Consider the following 20393-nt stretch of genomic DNA (forward strand, 5'->3'; position numbering starts at 1 on the left):
TATAGTATGCAACGGATGTTATATATATGACCAGATGTAATAATTAAATATTAATGATTAGTTGAAAAATAATGCAATTTAGCTATGATTTAAAAATAATTCCCTGTAAAACTAAGGCCTCCATGCTTGATTAATTGCTTGTTTTTAGTAATGTTTTAATACTTGAAACGCCTGGCAGGTCAACTCAAGATATAGTTAATTTAAAAGTTTAGCCCGAGCTACAGCTAATTCAAAACCTAAACCGGTTTAGGTTGGAAAAAAGAGAGAGAGCCTGATTTGGCTAGATATGACAGCTGGTTACCGGTTCCTTCTACGTATTTGTAAGAAATCAAAGACATTTTCTTTTATAATAAAAAAATCAAAGACATTATTACTGTACGCAACGGACGTTATGGACTATGACCAGATCTATATAGGAATTAATGCTTAGTTGAAAACCCATATAATTTAATTATGATATTTAGAATCATTCCCCGTTATTTAATGCCTCCATTTGATCAATTATTTGTTTTTAGAACTATTGTTTTTTTATAAAAAAACTCAATTAAATAATTACAAGTCTATTTTAAAAATAGTTAAAATAACATTTATTTAAAAACAATTTTTTAAAAAAAAAATCAATAAATTTTGATCAGGTTTTTCATAATTGACTGGGTTGCTAGTTAACTTGGGTTTTTTACCCGGTTATATTAGGTTAATTTTTTTCACCTATCTCGAATGAAGTCTTAAATCATTTGAGTTCCGGGTTAACTTATCGATAAAAATTTGAGTATAAAACAAAGCTATTTTTATAACAAAAAATAAAATCAATTGTTTAGAAAATGTAACACTCCTGTTTGTTTGAAAACTTATTTTGATCATGTATTTATAATTTCATAATACCAAATGACATGTAAGTAAAGAATTTACACCCGCAGGTTGGTTGTATAATAATTATTTTTAATGTTTCTTTTTATTTTATTTTCATAGATAAAATCATATTTCAAAAAAGAAAAAGAAAAAGCAGGAGCAGCAGCTTCTTTCATGTTCATGCTGTTCTTGCTGAATATAGCATGCCAGGCACAACTCTCCCCTGCATTTTACGACAGCTCCTGTCCTAATGCGTTTAGCGCGATCCGAACTGCTATCAGAAGTACTGCAATTGCAAGCGACAGGAGAATGGCTGCGTCTCTCATCCGCTTACACTTTCACGATTGCTTTGTCCAGGTACTCTTGCCACTACTTTCACGAGTTAGCTGTTTTTTCTTTTATCCTTTTGTACCAAAAAGAAAAGGAAAAAGAAAAGATCTAATTAATAATTGATTAAATAAATGAAGTAGATCAACTGGGGATTTACTAGCTGGTGCAGGTTTCTAAGGCCTAATTAAATGGGAGAATAAACAAAGACTCGACGACAATAATAAAAGAAGACCCTTCTATATCGAAGGGAAAGGAAGACGCAACCACTTGCATTGTGTTAAAAGAGAAGGAAAGTTAGTCAGCTTTGAGGCTAACTATATAATTAGAGAGAGAGAAGTAAGGGAATAAACAAAGACCCGACGATAATAATAAAAGAAGACCCTTCTATATCGAAGGGATAGTCAGCTTTGAGGCTAACTATATAATTAGCACCAAGCAACATACCAAGAACAACAACATACCTTTACTCAAGTTCTTGCCATCGCTCAGACATTCTCAGCAGTCTTATCAAGCTTGAGAGAGAGAAGTAAGGGAATTATAAGTAGCACTGTGAGCTGCTACCACACACCATGTAAGTGCTTCGTTGGATCTTATTGTTGCTCTCTTTTCTTGCTTTCATCCAATGATATCTTGGTTCTAGCCAAATTCATTTTCCTAAAGAAAATTTGCGTAACATGAAGATCTTACCGCTTAAAAATAATGGAAATATTCCTGCATCACTTATTTATTTATTTATTTATTGAAAATGATGGAATAGATGCTTTATCCGTCGAAAAACACATCCAAAACTACATTATCAAACACGTTCTAACGTGATACAGTTATGTATGCCATCAATTTTGATTTAAAACTAGTAGTTCAAATGTAAAGAGGGCAGCGCAGGACAGTTACCTTTACTCCTGATTTGTCCTTTTGTCTGTTCCCTGCATCTTTCTTTTTTCTTCTATGCAACAAGATGATCTAAGGTAGGACTTTAAGACAGGAAGCAAGGGATTTCTATTCTCTTTTCCAGCAATATTTTTCTCCTTTGGACTCTACTGTTATGTGCGGGTCACGCAGGGATGTATCTGTCCTGCGCTGATACAATTAAGGCTAACTTTGATTTTTTTGGGTTTGGGGATTTTGTAAAAGTACCATTGAAGTCTAGGGGGCAGTTTGGAAACTTCTCAATTTCTGGTGGGTCAGGGTGGTTGCAAGACCTGGTCTGGTGGGGTGAACCGGGAAATTCAGGACTCAAAACCTTAACCCGACTGAATTTCTAGGTGAACGATGCTGGACACGTCCCGGTTTACTCAAACAGGGTAACAGTAGTCTGAACCTGATTGGATCAACTTCTAGTGATCTAATAACTCATTCATGACTGTTTTTTATGGCAGTTATCGGAACTGCCATAGGTTAGGATCATGTACGGTTTAAAAGGAAGTCAACTCTTCCTGCATCTTGACTTGGGTTCTCCTTTAAAGACAGGGTTTTTTTTTTTTTTTTTTAATCTTACGAATCAAGAAAATTGCTCCGGTGAATAAAACCCTTACACACTAATAAAAGAATAAAACAAATGACCCCCCAAAAAAAATTAACAAACCAGATCTGAGGCTAACCCTGATGATACTCATAGATTAGTCAATGAACATATAACCTCATATTTCTTTACGCACCAATGTCGAAGCCCTTCCCACAAACTTTGGCTCAATAGATCTTGGCATCACTAGTAATTTCTCTGATTCTTACCCCCCATTGTACACAGATTCTAACATGACAACAACCATTTCCCCAAATGAATAGCCTGATGTTGAAAGTTGTTTTTGACTGACCTGAACTATTCCTAAAGATTCTGATTATGATCTCTAAAAATTTCATATAATAATACAGTAATGAAACAAATGATTAATATTCTCAATCTCCTCACAACAAAAAAAACAAAAAACAAAAAACAAAAAGCATCCTCATAATTTATAATCTCCCTCTCAGCTAAAAAACTCTAGTGTTAAGACTACTATTAAGCAGTAGCCATATAAACACATGAACAGATAGACTATCTAGAAATTTATAACTTTGAATAAACTTAACAAGTGTCGAAACTCAGTACAAGGAGAGGGAATTATAAGTAGCAGCGTGAGCTTCAACCACACCAAGTAAGTACTTGGTTGGATCTTATTGCTGCTCTCTTTTCTTACTTTCATCCAATGATATCTTGGTTCTTGGCTTTCCATTTTTTTCCCCACTCTTTAATAATGCAGAGCTGCATGAAGCAAATTCAATGTCCTAAAGAAAATTTGCGTAACATGAAGATCTTACCACTTAAAAATAATGGAAGTATTCTTGCATCAATTATTAACTTATTTATTGAAAATGATGGAATCGATGCTTTATCCGTCGAAAAACACATCCAAAACTAATTTTGATTTAAAACTAGTGGTTCAAATGTAAAGAGGGCAGCGCAGGACACAGTTACTTTTACTCTTTATTTTTCCTTTTGTCTGTTTCCTGTATCTTTCTTTTTTCTTCCATGCTACTCATAGACCAGTCAATGAACATTTTCATTGATTTACTCACCAATGTCGAAGCCCTTCCCACAATTTTGGCTCAATAGATCTTGGCATCACCAGTAGTTTCTCTGATCGATTCTTACCCCTCATTGTACACAGATTCTTACATGACGACAACAAACATTTCCCCAACTTCAATTGTTGTTGAAGCCCTAAGAGGTGATAACTATGATGATTGGAGTGCCTGCATGAAAAGCTATATGTTAGCTCAAGACCTCTGGGATTTTATTGAGCATACTGGTCATCATGAAGGTGATCAAGAAGTTGACTCTAAGCCTATTATTGATCATCAAGAAGTTGACTCTAAGGCATTCAGAAAAAAGAATGCTGCAGCTTTACATGCAATTCAAATTTCATGTGCACCACACATACTTTCCAAGATTAGGAGCATCACTTCAGCCAAAGTTGCCTGGGATACTCTAGCCAATTTGCAACGACAATATTCACCAAGCCACAAAGAGCAATCTGTTGAAGCAGAGCCAGCAGAAGATGACGAGTCACAAGGTTCAGAGCAATCTGTTGAAGCAGAGCCAGCAGAAGATGACGAGTCACAAGGTTCAGGTATACCATGATCTCATCCTCTCCCTTTGTTAGATCTCCAATCACTTCAAATCCTTGATGTTAACACGGGAGAGAATAAAAACCTTGGCAGGATCCGTGAGCTATGAAATCAATGGTCCCTTGCTACACCTGTACAAGTACGCTCATAAAGGAGATTGGGATGCCACAAAAAACTATCTTAGCCAATACCCAAATGCGAAAAAGGCAAAGATTAAACCTTATGGTGGAACTGCCCTTCATGTAGCAGCTTCTGCTGGAAATCTGACAATTGTGGAGGAGTTGGTGAAGATGATGTCAAGAGAAGAATTGGAAATACAAGATGATGAAGGCACCACAGCTCTTTTTAGTGCAGCTACTGTTGGAATCACAAAGATGGCAGAATGTTTGGTGGTCAAGAACAAAAACTTGGTTACCTTCGTAAATGAAGATGGAAAGATCCCGCTTGTTGAGGCATGTATAAGAAATCACAAGGATATGGCTCTTTATCTGTACTCTGTTACTCCATTTGAATTTCTTTGTCAAGGCAATGGCAACCATGGATCTTACTTCCTTCAATGTGCTATGGTGCTTCAAATGCTTGGTAAGAGACTTTACCATTAATTACTTATTTTCCCTTTTTTGTCTATTTGTTTTCATGCTTTTTTCATAAATTTTCCCTTTCGAGTAAACTATTATTTATTTCCTGTAATTTAATAAAAAAAATTAATTAACATTTCAAAACACTAAAACCTCATCTTTCTTGTTGCTTCTTATGCTGTTTCTTTTTGCTATTGCAATGCCAGATATTGCTTTTGATTTTCTGCATCGCTACCCATATCTGGCTGCTACAACGGATCAAGTTCTGAAGACGAACGGTTTGATGTATTTGTCTAAGATGCCTGAAACATTTCCAAGTGAAGATCGACTTGCATTTTGGCAGCAATGGATCTATTCATGTTAGTATCTCTTCCTTCGGTTTTTCCTCCTCCCATTTCTCTTCGTTTCCTCTGCCAATCTTTTTTACGTATAATGTCCTGTATGTTTTTGGAGATTATCACACCGTCACAAAGAAAGAAAGCAAGGTTCTATTTGATATAATTTTTGTAAATTGATACGAGTTATTTTTTTAATTTTTGACCCATAGAAAGATTGTAAATATATTGATATAATTTTTGTAAATTGATACGAGTTATTTTTTTAATTTTTTGACCCATAGAAAGATTGTAAATATATTTAGTTGGAAATGATTTTTGGTTTAAATAAAAAATTTATTACAAAACTGAGTCAAAGTTTAATGTCATCTAATGTTAAAAAAAATTAAACTTAAATTTATGAGTTTCAACTTATAATATATCTATTCTTTAAAAGAATTACTTTAAATTACTTTTATCAAACATATTTCTAAAATAAAGTTATTTGAACCTTTTTTTATATAAATGATCTATAAAAAAAACTACTTTTTAAATTGTGATTCTGTTAAAAAATCAATTTTTTCATAACTTATGTTCTCTAAGATTGACTTGATTCTAAAATCATGGCAGGTATTCCCATGCAATCAATTACTACAACTGATGACAATATTGTTCGTATTAATATGCCTGATCAAATCCTAAGTGAGTCGAAGAACATTATCTTCCAAGGTATTTGCACAAATCTCTCTGTTTTTGTTCCCTCTCCTTTAAAGGGGTAGGGCAAGCACAGGACATATGTATAGGAGTCGTCCAATTGGGCTGCATGGCCCTTCAAGATTGTAAAAATTTTGGACAGTTTCTTGATATATTTATTTCTATTTTCCAAAAATATAAACTTTTTTGAACCCTAATCCAAATATCCGATCCTTTATTCATTCCCAAATCCGATATATCTCATATTTTTTTTTATGTAAATTTAGCTGGTCCACGCATCGTGTCGGCAGAAAACATTTTATCATACTAAGTTAATGTACAAAACTTTTAGTTACTGGAGCAATTATCATTTCATTGAAAACTTAATACATGCAAGTTTGATTAGTATACATATATGCTGCTTGTGATAATTTCTCTAATCTGTTTTTGTCCAACTTTTCAGTGTCAAGCAAATTGCGTGGGTTTGCAATAAATCTCCTCGCATTCTTAGGTAAGCAAAATATATCTGACATCTCTTGATTTCTATCATCATTATCATGGTTTTATCTGATCACTCTTTAATGGTTGATCCAGGAATCAAGCAAATTTATGATTTGAAGAAGATCCACATTTATTCAGATAAAATTCTACGGTGTATGTGTGAGTATATATCAACTCTGGATTATGAGCAATACCTCAAGGCAGATGTACATGGAGCATTCCACAATGCTGTAAGGAATGGCATGGTTGAGTTTATTACTGAGGTGATTAAAGCTTGTCCTCATATAATGATTAGTGGAGATGACAACTCAAGGAACCTATTTATGTCCTCGATTGCAAACCGGCAAGAAAAAGTGTTCAGCCTTTTCTATGGACTGGAAGCAAGCAGAGCAGGATTTGTTTCCCTCGTTGATAGCTCTGGAAATACATTGCTACATTTGGCAGCAAAACTATCACCTCCTTCGCAACTAGCTCGGATCTCTGGTGCAGCTCTCCAGATGCAGAGAGAGCTACAATGGTACAAGGTGAGCTTTCGACACTCAACATCTTTAAAAAAAAATTGGCTGAACCTTGATCAAAGATATTTTAAAACTGATTAAGACCTAATTGATTTGAGTTTAGGGTACCCATTTACACATTTTCATTGTTATCCAAAAAGAATTAATTTCACTCGAATTCAAAAATCTTAATGCAGGAAGTGGAAAGTATTATGAATCCTATACTTAAGGATTATCCTAATGAGAGCACTCAGACAGCCAGGGAATTATTTACGTCTGACCATAAGGACTTGCTAGTGAAAGGAGAGCAATGGATGAAAGAAGCAGCAACTTCCTGTACAGTTGTGGGTGCTCTCATCATTACAATTATGTTTACTGCTGCCTTTACTGTTCCCGGCGGCAACGTTCAAGAGACCGGCTATCCGATTTTTAGAGATGAGAAATCTTTTACAGTTTTTATAGTAGCGGATGCAATCTCTCTCTTTTCTTCATCAACGTCAGTGTTGATGTTCTTAGGAATTCTTACGTCCCGATACGCAGAGGAAGATTTCCTTAAATCCTTGCCCAAGAAGTTAATTATCGGCCTTTCCACGCTTTTCTTCTCTATTGCAACCATGACGGTAACCTTCTGTGCTGCTCTTATAATTATGTTGGATGGGAGATTGCAAATTATAATTCCAATTGTACTGCTTGCTGCTATCCCTGTAACTTTTTTCATGATGTTGCAATTTCCCCTGCTAGTGGAGATTTTTGTATCCACATATGGACCAGGAATCTTCAACAGAAAAATGAAACGTTGGTACTGATTAATGAAAGGTTAACCAGTTCCTTCGTTCTCTCTGATCATGCATTTGGCCATCTTTGCGATTCCTTCCATAGCTGCGCAACCACAATTATCTTCTATTTCCAAGTCTTTGGGTGACATTAATACTGCAGTCTTTTCTATAACCTCTGCATTTCGGGCGAAAGTCTTTACATGAAGCAAATTCAATGTCCTAAAGAAAATTTGCGTAACATGAAGATCTTACCACTTAAAATAGTGGAAATATTCCTGCATCACTTATTTATTGAAAATGATGGAATAGATGCTTTATCCGTCGAAAAACACATCTAAAACTAAATTATCAATATAGTGATACAGTTATGTAAGCCATCAATTGTGATTTAAAACTAGTGGTTCAAATGTAAAGAGGGCAGCGCAGGACACAGTTACCTTTACTCTTTATTTGTCCTTTTGTCTGTTTCCTGTATCTTTGTTTTTTCTTCCATGCTACAAGATGATAAAAGGAACAAACAAGATGATACTCATAGATTAGTCAATGAACATATAACTTCATTTCTTTACTCACCAATGTCGAAGCCCTTTCCACAAATTTTGGCTCAATAGATCTTGACATCACCAGTAGTTTCTCTGATCGATTCTTACCCCAAATTGTACACAGATTGTTACATGACGACAACAAACATTTCCCCATCTTCAATTGTTGTTGAAGTCCTAAGAGGTGATAACTATGATGATTGGAGTGCCTGCATGAAAAGCTACATGTTAGCTCAAGACCTTTGGGATTTTATTGAGCCTACTGGTCTTCAAGAAGGTGATCAAGAAGTTGACTCTAAGCCTATTGATCATCAAGAAGGTGACTCTAAGGCGCTGAGAAGAAAGAATGCTGCAGCTTTACATGCAATTCAAATTTCCTGTGCACCATACATACTTTCCAAGATTAGGAGCATCACTTCAGCCAAAGTTGCCTGGGATACTTTGGCAAATATGCAAAAATTGCAAGTAACAACAGCTGAACCACCACAATTATCAAGAATGAACGCGGGTAATACATCTATCATCTCTTACCCTCTCTAAGATGCAAGCACAGCTTGCAAAATAATGCTGTTATTTTTTCCTAACAGAGAAGGCATGACTTTCGCAGGACTCGATAGATGGCGTGAACTATATAAGCATGCTCATGAAGGTAATTGGGAAGCCACAAAAAGATTTCTTGACCTTCATCCGGAAGCAAAAAATGTGAAAATTACACCTGTTGGTGAAACAGCTCTTCATGTAGCGATTTGCGGCTGGGAATGTGAAACTTGTGGAAAAGCTGGTAGAGCTAATGTCACCTGAAGACTTGGAAATAGCAGAACAAGCTGGTTGCTCAGCACTTTCTTATGCTGCCTATGCAAGGAATCACAAAAGATGGCCAAATGCATGATCATAAAGAACAAAAATTGTTTAACCTTCCGAATGGAGGAGGATGTATCCCAGTTGTGGTGTCTTGTTTGGGAAATCATAAGGATATGACCCATTATCTTACTCTGTCACTCCAGCTGAACTGCTATGTGAGGACAGCGGTAACCATGGATCATTGCTCCTCCAATTCTCTATAGCATCCGAAATGTTTGGTAAGAGACATACTCATGCAAGCACAATGAATTAGCCCCAACATTCTTGTTGATACTTGTTTGTTGCTTTGAAATGCTAAAATACCAGATATTGCTTTGATCTGCTTCAACGTTTTCCTAGTTTGGCTACCGCATTGGATAAAATTTGGAAGCTTAATGCTGTGACGCAATTGTCTTTCTTGCCTGATAGATTCCATAGTGGAAGTCGACTTGCATTTTGGAAACGTTGGATCTATTCCTGTTAGTATTACTTTCTCTGATTTTTCATCCTCAGAGCCTCTTCCTCCACACTAGTTGCACGTTTGAAAATTCAGGGGAATTTGTTGTTTGTGGAATACTTATGGAGATGGAATTTGCATCATTTTTGATAATTTATATAATAAGTTCATTTTAAAAAATATATATATATATATATAATAAGTTCACAACTCATGTATGCTTTTTCATTGAAAGGTATACACATTGGTCCACCCATTTCCTTCAGTGATCATATGCCACAAGGTACAATTATCTCTTCATCATTATTTGATACAAGACTAATTTTTGTTTTGATTACTATAGAGGCTATCTAATGCAAGATTAATTTTCTTTTGCAGCTTCGAGTAGACCGCGGAAAGAAGTTATAAAGCTCCTCAAATTCCTAGGTATTTTATATGTGGCTATATACATAACCGGATGATTTTGTTGTTATCATCCCTAGTATCATGTTATTAATCTGATAATTCTTTCCTCGCCCAGGCATAAAGCAAATATATGATGTGAAGCTGAATCATATCTACTCTGCTGAACTTCTACGTCGAATGGTTAAACGTATATCAACATTGGATTTCGAAAAATACGGTGAATGCGGGTTATTCAGAGCATTTAACAACGCTGTTAAGAATGGTATAGTTGAGATGATTGTCGAGATGGTTAAAGTTTGTCCTAATCTAATGCACACTTTGGACAAGAATGGCAGAGTTTTCTTGATGTCTTCAATTGCACACAGACAAGAGAAGATTTTTAGCCTTTTTTATGGGCTTGAAGGAAGGAACGGAAATCTCCTTTCTGTGACAGATTATTTTGATAATACTATGTTACACTGCGCAGGAGAGTTATCACCTTCTACTCAGTTGGCTCGAATCTCAGGTGCAGCTCTTCAAATGCAGAGAGAACTACAATGGTACAGAGTAAGTTTCTCAAGCATCAACTTTTTGTTACGCTAATCTGACTGATATGGGGTTTATAGTCGCTCTGCCTGAATCTTTCTCATGAACTGGTCAATACTAGAACATTATTTATCATCATTTCATAGCTCAATGGTTTGGATTCAATATTGTAGGAGGTGGAAAGCATTGTGAATCCTAGGGCTAAAACGTATTGCAATCAAAATGGTGAAACACCTGGCCAATTGTTTACCAAGAGCCATGAAAAGTTGATGGCAGCTGGGGAGAAATGGATGAAGCAGGTGGCAACTTCATCAACAGTTGTAGGTGCTCTTATCATTACAGTTATGTTCACTGCAGCCTTTACTGTTCCTGGCGGTAACAAAGATACTGGATTTCCAGTGTTTTTACATGAAAAATCATTTCTGATTTTTATAATATCCGACGCAATTTCTCTCTTTGCATCATCTACATCAGTGTTGATGTTTCTAGGAATCCTCACGTCACGTTATTCCGAGAATGATTTCCTTAAATCATTGCCTAGAAAGTTGGTTATTGGCCTCTGCACGCTTTTCATCTCTATTGCAACCATGATGGTTGCCTTTTGCGCTGCTCTGAGAATTGTGATGGATGGAAGATTGGAAGTCGTCATTCCTGTTTCGTTACTTGCTGGAATTCCTGTAACCCTTTTTATATTGCTGCAATTTCCTCTCCTTTTTGAGGTTTTCATATCCACAAATGGACCAGGTATCTTCAACAGGAAAATGAAGCGTTGGTACTGAACATCTTTTTTTTTCAATGCAAGGGACGTTCTCTCCGTTTCGTGTACTTCAGCCAAAATTCTTGAACGATCAGCTAGAATTTAACTTTATGTACCTCATGTGATTGCTCTTCTTATGGTTTTGCTCACAAAAAAGTTATTGTTACATTTGCCTTAAGCTAGATTTTTTTTCTTGTGTTTGTTTATTTTTTTATTATTTAATAAATAAAAAAAATTAATTTTGATAAATAAAATTATTAAAAACAACTAAATAAATGACATGTATTATAAAAATTAAATATTTTAATTTATATTTGTTTTTTTATTCAATTTTTAGTTTTATCTTTAATAATCATTAATAATTTTTTATTTTATTTATTAATACTATAATTATTGATTTATATAATTTGATTTGATGTATCAAATGATTTTTTATATATAAAAAAACTTGTCAACAAAAGTTTACACATTCAATTTTTTTTCTATCGAAAAAAACCATGGACAGCGTGTCGAATAGGTAATAATCACTATAAAGTATAAGCCCCATCAATAAAAAAAACAAATTTTCTCCACCTCCAATCAATTACATCCACGCTTTAATTATCATTTCAAATGTGACATCCCAATAATTAAAGTTAGGATTTTCAGGTTTTATTTTAAGTATAATTTCTAGGATGGATACCATATGATATTGCTACCTTTATTATGCAGCTCAAGATTTATCAAATCTTCTATTAAATAAGAAAAGAAAAATCATATGATGTCCTTGGTACAACAGAGGTCGTGCTCCATGCCATGCCAAAAAAGTGCAGTATGTGACCAGGTCGTGTTCCATTGAGGAAAAAGGTTGGTTGACAACAGCTGTCAAAGAACTTGATTCACAACATGTCTCTTATAGTATCCAAACTTTTGTGTATTATAGTCCAGGCCATTGATGAAAACGCATTTCATAGCTTCACCACCATTCTATTTCAGAAACCACAGCTCTTCAACCCCTTCCTTCCTCCTCTCAATTAATAAATAGGGATTGGGAAATTTAAACTAATTAAAGCTGTTGAATACATTATTGTTAGGGTTTTGTTTTTTTATCCATAATTTGAAATCTTGTGGGGTGGAGAAAGACGGGTCTTAGTTGATTTAGTTTCATTATAGGTGGGTGAGTAAAGCACAGTAGAGGGAGGGGAGAAAAAGTAGATGATTAGAAAATCAAAAAATCAAACGCAAGGACTGTATTGTAAAGAGTAAGAAAGCAGGGACTGTATTGGATCTTTGCCATCTTCAAACTCCAACGGGGGTTGTAGAAAACGGTAATTTTATTCCTGATGGCAACCCATACGCCACATAATTTTCCTCCACGGTAAGAAAAAACAAATTAAATGAAAACATAAGAATTGAAAAATTATACTCATCTTTAAAAACAAAAACCCACAACAAAATTTAAGCAAAATAACTCAGGAACACATAAGAATAAAATCAAAGAGAAAATGAAACAAAATGGGTATGAAAAATGGGTAACCGAAACAAATAAGTATTTTTCTGGTTGTTAATTGACTCTCTCTCGCAATTAGAATCTACAATTGTACATAGCAAAAGCTCTTAATTTTAAGATGTTCATTATATATTCTAGTCATTAATTAGTTGATTAAAACTAGCTCCTTATTGAACAGGGAAAAAAAAATCAAAATCAATTTTAAGTTGCATGGGATAGGGACATAGGGCGGTACGAAATTGGAGAGAAAATAAATGGGGTCAGGAGCCTCCTCTTCATGATGATTGGTGGATTGTTTTTAGAATTTCAAAAAGTTATTCTTACAGCTGGCGATGCTTAAGTAAAGGAGATGGTGATTGAAGATAAAAGTGATGATCTCCAACAGCTGTTTTTGTTATGGGAAAATAGAAATTAGAGAGTAAAGGTGTAAGTAATACATATAAGAAATACTATATTATATATTATATATATATATATATATATATATATAACAATAAGAAATTTATTGTATTGTAATTTATTTTAATTAATTAAATTGAGTTATAAGATCAAAGCTCGTTTTTTTTTAACAAAAAAAAGATTTGAACTTGAAATCTAGATCTAATGATATTTTTTAGATGCTCATTTTTTAAAAGAGAGATAATAATGTTATTATTTGAGCTACAGCTCATTAGTAAGACCAAACCTAATTAGTCAAATAGTTGGAGTTTGCAACTCTTAATCTAGAATAAGAGGCTTTTGCATATTAACTAAAATTAGAATCAGAGGCTTTCGCTTGAATTTTCACTATATTGTTATCACTAAAAGTGTTCAAGAGATATTATAAAGCGTGGATTTTTTACCCTTGTGATAAATTTTGAACATATAACCTAAGTTTTGAACACATTAATTGCTCACAGTATTATATGCATTGATTGGTGCAATAAAATATTCCCACATGTGTGTGTGTGTGTTAATGGCTAATTAAGTTAAGAATTTGATGCATAGACATCGACATGCTAGAATTCCTCTAAATCTCCCAATATTCAATCTCATGTAAGTAAAGAATTTACACCGCAGGTTTTTTTTTTTTTTTTTTTTTTAAATCTTATGAACCAAGAAAATTGCCCCGGTGAATAAAACCCTGACACACTAATAAAAGAATAAAACAAATGACCCCCCCAAAAAAAAGAACAACCAGATCTGAGGCTAACCCTGATGATACTCATAGATTAGTCAATGAACATATAACTTCATTTCTTTACTCACCAATGTCGAAGCCCTTCCCACAAATTTTGGCTCAATAGATCTTGACATCACCAGTAGTTTCTCTGAACGATTCTTACCCCAAATTGTACACAGATTGTTACATGACGACAACAAACATTTCCCCATCTTCAATTGTTGTTGAAGTCCTAAGAGATGATAACTATGATGATTGGAGTGCCTGCATGAAAAGCTACATGTTAGCTCAAGACCTTTGGGATTTTATTGAGCCTACTGTTCTTCAAGAAGGTGATCAAGAAGTTGACTCTAAGCCTATTGATCATCAAGAAGGTGACTCTAAGCCTATTGATCATCAAGAAGGTGACTCTAAGGCGTTGAGAAAAAAGAATGCTGCAGCTTTACATGCAATTCAAATTTCGTGCGCGCCATACATGTTTTCAAAGATTAGGAGCATCACTTCAGCCAAAGTTGCCTGGGATACTCTAGCCAATTTGCAGCAACGGCATTCACCAAGCCACAAAGAGCAATCTGTTGAAGCAGAGTCACAAGGTTCAGGTATACCATGACCTCATTCTCTTCCTCTGTTAGATTTCCAACCACTTCGACCTCTTGATGTTAACACGGGAGAGAATAAAAACCTTGGCAGGAGCGGTGAGCAATGAAATGAATGGTCCCTTGCTAACGCTGTACAAGTATGCCCATAATGGAGACTGGGATGCCATAAAAACCTATCTTAGCCATTACCCAAATGCAAGAAAGGCCAAGATTAAACCCTATGGTACTGTCCTTCATGTAGCAGCTTTTTCTGGACATCTGAGAGTTGTGGAGGAGTTGGTGAAGTTGATGTCAGTAGAAGAATTGGAAATAAAAGATCATCGAGGCCACACAGCTCTTTCTATTGCTGCCATTGTTGGAATAAGAAAGATGGCAGAATGTTTGGTGAGAAAGAACAAACACTTGGTTACCATTGTAAATGCACAAAAAACGATCCCACTGGTTGAGGCATGTACAGGCAACTGTAAGGATATGGCTCTTTATCTATACTCTGTTACTCCATTTGAATTTCTTTGTCAAGGCAATGGCCACCATGGATCTTATTTCCTAAAATGGGCTATTGGTACTCAAATGCTCGGTAAGAGACCTTACCCCTTAATTACTTATTTTCCCTCTTTTTCTTCTTTTTCTTCATGCTTTTTGCACAAATTAATTTCTCTTCCGAGTAAATTATTATTTATTTCCCGTAAATTTAATAAAAATAATTCATTAATATGTTTTTAAGAAATATATGAATAATCCTTTTGTTTTTAACTTCAAATCATTTTTGTCAGTTTCATGTGATTTTTTTAATTAATTATTTCTTCTTCTTCTTTTTAAATAATAGAAAAGGGAAGGAAAATCAGGTAAGATGGGAAATTAATGCAACAATAAATTGATACGAAACAAAATGACTTGTAATTTATTAACATTTCAAAACACTAAAACCTCATCTTTCTTGTTGCTTCTTATGCCTTTTCTTTTTGCTTTTGCAATACCAGATATTGCAATTGATTTTCTGCATCGCTTCCCATGTATGGCTACTACAATGGATGAAGATAACAAGAACGCTTTGATATATTTGTCTAACATACCTCAAACATTCCCAAGCGCAAGCCGACTTGCATTTTGGCAGCAATGGATCTATTCATGTTAGTATCTCTTCCTTCGATTTTTCCTCCTCCCTTTTTCTCTTCATTTCCTCTGCCAATCTTTTTTACGTATAATGCTCTGTATGTTTTTGGAGATCATCACTCCGTCACAAAGAAAGAGAAGAAAGGTTCTATATGATATAATTTTTGTAAATTGATACGAGTTATTTTTTAATTTTTGACCCATAGAAAAATTGTAAATATATTTAGTTAGAAATGATTTTTTGGTTTAAATCAAAATTTATTACAAAACTGAATCAAAATTTTAATGTCATCTAAAGTTTAGGAAAAAAAATAAACTTTAATTTATGAATTTCAACTTATAATAAAGAATTACTTTAAATTATTTTTATCAAACATATTTCTAAAATAAAGTTATTTGAACTTTATATATATATATATATATATATATATATATATATATATATAAATGATCTATAAAAAAAACAGCTTTTTTAAATTATGATTCATGTTAAAAAAATCATTTTTTTCATAAGTTATGATAGGCAAACTTGAAGTTATATTCACTAAGATTGACTTGATTCTAAAATAATGGCAGGTATTCCCATGCAATCAATTGCTACAACTGATGACAATTTTCGTATTAATATGCCTGATCAAAACCTAAGTGAGTCGAGGAACATTACCCTCCAAGGTATTTGCACGAATCTCCCTCTGTTTTTGTTCCATAAATCTCCCTTTGAAGGGGTATGGCAAGCACAGGACATATGTATACTTGGGCTGCATGGCCCTTCAAGATTGTAAAAACTTTGCCCCCCTGAAATTTTGGACGGTTTCTTGATATATTTATTTTTATTTTCCAAAAATATAAACTTTTTTTAACCCTAATCCAAGTATCGGATCCTTTATTCAATCCCAAATCCGATAAATCTCATACATATTTTTTTATATAAATTTAGCTGGTCCACGCATCGTGTTGGCATAAAACATTTTATCATACTAAGTTAATGTACAAAACTTTTAGCAATTATCATTACATTGAAAATTTAATACATAAAAGTTCGATTAGTATCATATATGCTGCTTGTGATAATTTCTCTAATTTGTTTTTGTCCAACTTTTCAGTGTCAAGCAAATTGCGTGGGTTTGCAATAAATCTTCTCGCATTCTTAGGTAAGCAAAATATATCTGACATGGCTTAATTTCTATCATCATTATCATGGTTTTATCTGATCACTCTTTAATGGTTTCTCTAGGAATCAAGCAAATATACGATTTGAAGAAGATCCACTTTTATTCAGATAAAATTCTACGGTGTATGTGTGAGTATATATCAACTCTGGATTTTGAGGGATACCGCAAGGCAGGTATACATGGAGCATTCCACAATGCTGTAAGGAATGGCATGGTTGAGTTTATTATCGAGGTGATTAAAGCTTGTCCTCGTGAAATGATTGGTGTAGATGGCAACTCAAGGAACATATTTATGTCCTCGATTGCAAACCGGCAAGAAAAAGTGTACAGCCTTTTCTATGGACTGGAAGCAGAAAGAGCACGATTTGTTCCAATGGCAGATAACTCTGGAAATACCATGCGACATTTGGCAGCAAAACTATCACCTCCTTCTCAACTAGCTCGGATCTCTGGTGCAGCTCTCCAGATGCAGAGAGAACTACAATGGTACAAGGTGAGCTTTCTACACTCAACATCTTTAAAAAACTGATTGCACCTTGATCAAATATATTTTAGAGCTGATTAAGACCTGATTGATTTGAATTTAGGGTACCCATTTACTCATTTTCATTGTTATCCGAAAAGAAATAATTTCACTCGAATTCAAAAATCTTGATGCAGGAAGTGGAAAGCATTATGAATCCTTCAGACAAGGATTTTCGTAATAAGAACAAGCAGACAGCCAGGGAATTATTTACGTCTGAGCATAAGGACTTGGTAGTGAAAGGAGAGCAATGGATGAAAGAAGCAGCAACTTCTTGTACAGTTGTGGGTGCTCTCATCATCACAATTATGTTTACTGCTGCATTTACTGTTCCCGGCGGCAACGTTCAAGAGACCGGCTATCCGGTTTTTAAAGATGAGAAATCTTTTACAGTTTTTATAGTAGCTGATGCAATCTCTCTCTTTTCTTCATCAACGTCAGTGTTGATGTTCTTAGGAATTCTTACGTCGCGATACGCAGAGGAAGATTTCCTTAAATCCTTGCCCACTAAGTTAATCATCGGCCTTTCCATGCTTTTCTTCTCTATTGCAGCCATGATGGTAACCTTCTGTGCTGCTCTTATAATCATGTTGCACGGGAGATTGCAACTTATAATTCCAATTGTACTGCTTGCTTCTATCCCTGTAACTTTGTTCATGTGGCTGCAATTTCCCCTGCTAGTGGAGATTTTTGTATCGACATATGGACCAGGAATCTTCAACAGAAAAATGAAACGCTGGTACTGATTAATGGTGATAGACTGTTAGAGTTTAACAGTTTATTGTCCCAATCTGTTTAGCAATTCCTATTTCCCCGGGATGAGCTGTTTTCTGTTCTACCATTCTGTTAATAAGTCCTATTCTTATGGGACTAGTTGTTTTCTGTTCCTTTTTTTAGTCTGTTACCACGTTTAGAGTATGTATAGGTTGGTACTGATTAATGGTGATAGGTTGTTATTTTTACATCTCTTTGTAAAAGGCTATATAAGCCTGCTGTTTGTGATGAATAAACAAGAGACTGTGTGCTGCTGTAGTTTCTTCTGAGTCTTTTTCTACAAATGGACGGTTAACCAATTCCTTCGTTCTCTCTGATCATGCATTCGGCCATCTTTGTGATTCCTTCCATAGCTGCGCAACCACAATTATCTTCTATTTCCAAGTCTTTGGGTGACATCTATACTGCAATCTTTTCTACAGCCTCTGCATTTCGGGATAAAGTCTTTACATGAAGAGCTGCTCCACCAAAAGGAGTAGTTTTCGCATTTATTGCATCCGGATGATGGTTAAGAAATCTTGGGCATTTTCAAGCCCATTCTAGATGATTCCTGGAAAATTCCCTACAGAAGGGAAAGGAAGAAGCAGCTTGATGTAGATTGTTGCTCTTTACATGAACTGCCACCACACCATGTAAGTATTTCACGGGGTCTTATTGTTGCTCTATTTTCTAGCTTTCATGCAATGATATCTTGGTTCTTGGCTTTCCATTTTTTTCCCCACTCTTTAAGAATGCAATGAGTTGCGTGAAGTAAGTTCAATGTACTGGATAAAATTTACATGGCATATAGATCTTAGCACTAATTGAAAATAATGGAAATATTCGTGCATCGATTATTTACTTATTTATTGAAAATGATGGAATAGAAGGCAAAAAAATACCAATTTCATACCGTATCGGTAGAAAAAAATACTTCTAAAACCACATTTATGAAATACATTCTAACGAGATCCAATTAAGTAACCCATCAATCTTGTATTGGAAAGGTTAGAGCAAGTATTACTTCTTTTTCAAGGCCAATTAGCCGCCGTGCAGCTGCTTTTATGTTTGCTTGTAATGTTATCATCAATGCATCTGGTACATCACGACAACCATTTTAAAAAAAAAAAATTTTAAAAAAAATAGATATATTATATCTTATTAGAAAAATGTCTAGTTGACGAGACGTCTTATATAATATTACTAGATGCCATGATCGCGTGATGATGTTGGCTTGTGGCATGCTTGCGTAATTTCATGAGTTTGTGAAAAAAATAATAAAAAAATCATATGAAGAAACATTGTTGCAATCCATATTGCTTTCAAGGAAAAAATTATAAAGCTAAATTTTCAACCAACTTAATATTAAAAATATAAAATCGACAAAGATAATTTAAAAAAAAAAATCATAACAAAAAAAAGAAAGGAAAAAAAACCATACAGTAAAACACTGTAGCAATCTATAGTGTTTCATGAGGAAATCTACAGTTATAATTCTCAATCAGCTCAATATTAAAAATAATAAAATCAATAAAGATAATTTAAAAAAAATTATAATAAAACAAAATTTTATGAGGAAAACTGTAGCAATGTACAGTGTTTTAAAAGAAAAAAACTACAAAGTTAAATTTTCTACTAGCTCAATATGAAAAAAAAAATAAAATCTACAAAGACAATTCTGGAAAAAAAATCATAGGAAAAAAAAAAACCAAAAAACACTATAACAATTCATAGTGTTTGAAAGAAAAAAATTACAAAGCTAAATTCTCAACCAGCTCAATATTTAAAAAAAATCGACAAAAATAATTCTGAAAAAAAAAACAAAAAATGAAAAAAAGAAGAATACAATTTTGGGGAAAAAAACGCAAAAGAAAAAAAAAACACGTGGGGAAAGTTTAAAGCTAAATTCTCAACCAACTCAATATTAAAAAAAAAAAACATTCAACAAAAATGATTTTGAAAAAAAACATGTGAGGAAACAAGGTAACAAAATAAAAATCATGTGAGGAAACATGTAGCAATCCACAGTATTTTAAAGAAAAAAAACTACAAAGCAAAATTCTCAATCAGCTCAATATGTAAAAAAAATAAAATCGACAAAGATCGTTTTGAAAAAGAAAAAAAAACATGTAGGAAAACATTATAACAATTTATAATGTTTTAAAGAATAAAAACTATATAATTAAATTCTCGACCAATTTAATATTAAAAAAATTGATAAAAATAATTTTAAAAAATAAAAACAAAATAAAAACAAAAAAGAAGAAGAAGAAGAAGAAGAAGAAGAAGAAGAAGAAGACAATCTTGGAGAAAAAAAGAAAGAAAAACATGAAAAACCCACAAAAAAAGAGGGGGGACGAAAAAAAATGTGAGAAGAAAAAACATGTAAAACAAAAATTAAAAAAAAATAAAA

At 33.9% G+C, this 20393-nt stretch overlaps 2 protein-coding genes across 3 annotated transcripts; both read left to right on the forward strand.

Moving 5' to 3' along the window:
* Positions 1–1577: 1577 nt before the first annotated feature.
* LOC118045163 (uncharacterized) lies at positions 1578–8898 on the forward strand. Its single transcript, XM_035053719.2, has 10 exons — positions 1578–1750; positions 3825–4286; positions 4378–4866; positions 5069–5221; positions 5807–5905; positions 6333–6380; positions 6464–6894; positions 7065–8462; positions 8505–8693; positions 8793–8898. The coding sequence occupies exons 2-8, from the start codon at positions 3833–3835 to the stop codon at positions 7671–7673; spliced, it is 2283 nt and encodes a 760-aa protein (XP_034909610.1). The 5' UTR covers positions 1578–1750; positions 3825–3832; the 3' UTR covers positions 7674–8462; positions 8505–8693; positions 8793–8898.
* Positions 8899–9346: 448 nt separating this feature from the next.
* On the forward strand, positions 9347–11226 carry LOC118045164 (uncharacterized). 2 transcript variants are annotated; one of them, XM_035053721.2, is made up of 5 exons: positions 9347–9504; positions 9718–9765; positions 9861–9908; positions 10003–10433; positions 10586–11226. In XM_035053721.2, the coding sequence occupies exons 2-5, from the start codon at positions 9756–9758 to the stop codon at positions 11189–11191; spliced, it is 1095 nt and encodes a 364-aa protein (XP_034909612.1). In that variant the 5' UTR covers positions 9347–9504; positions 9718–9755; the 3' UTR covers positions 11192–11226. The 2 variants fall into 2 exon arrangements, with proteins under 2 accessions (XP_034909612.1, XP_073266765.1); XM_073410664.1 differs by having other exon boundaries at positions 9347–9765.
* The last annotated feature ends 9167 nt before the right edge of the window (positions 11227–20393 follow it).

This window comes from Populus alba, chromosome 8, assembly GCF_005239225.2.
Source record: "Populus alba chromosome 8, ASM523922v2, whole genome shotgun sequence".
NCBI classification, from domain to species: Eukaryota; Viridiplantae; Streptophyta; class Magnoliopsida; order Malpighiales; family Salicaceae; genus Populus; species Populus alba.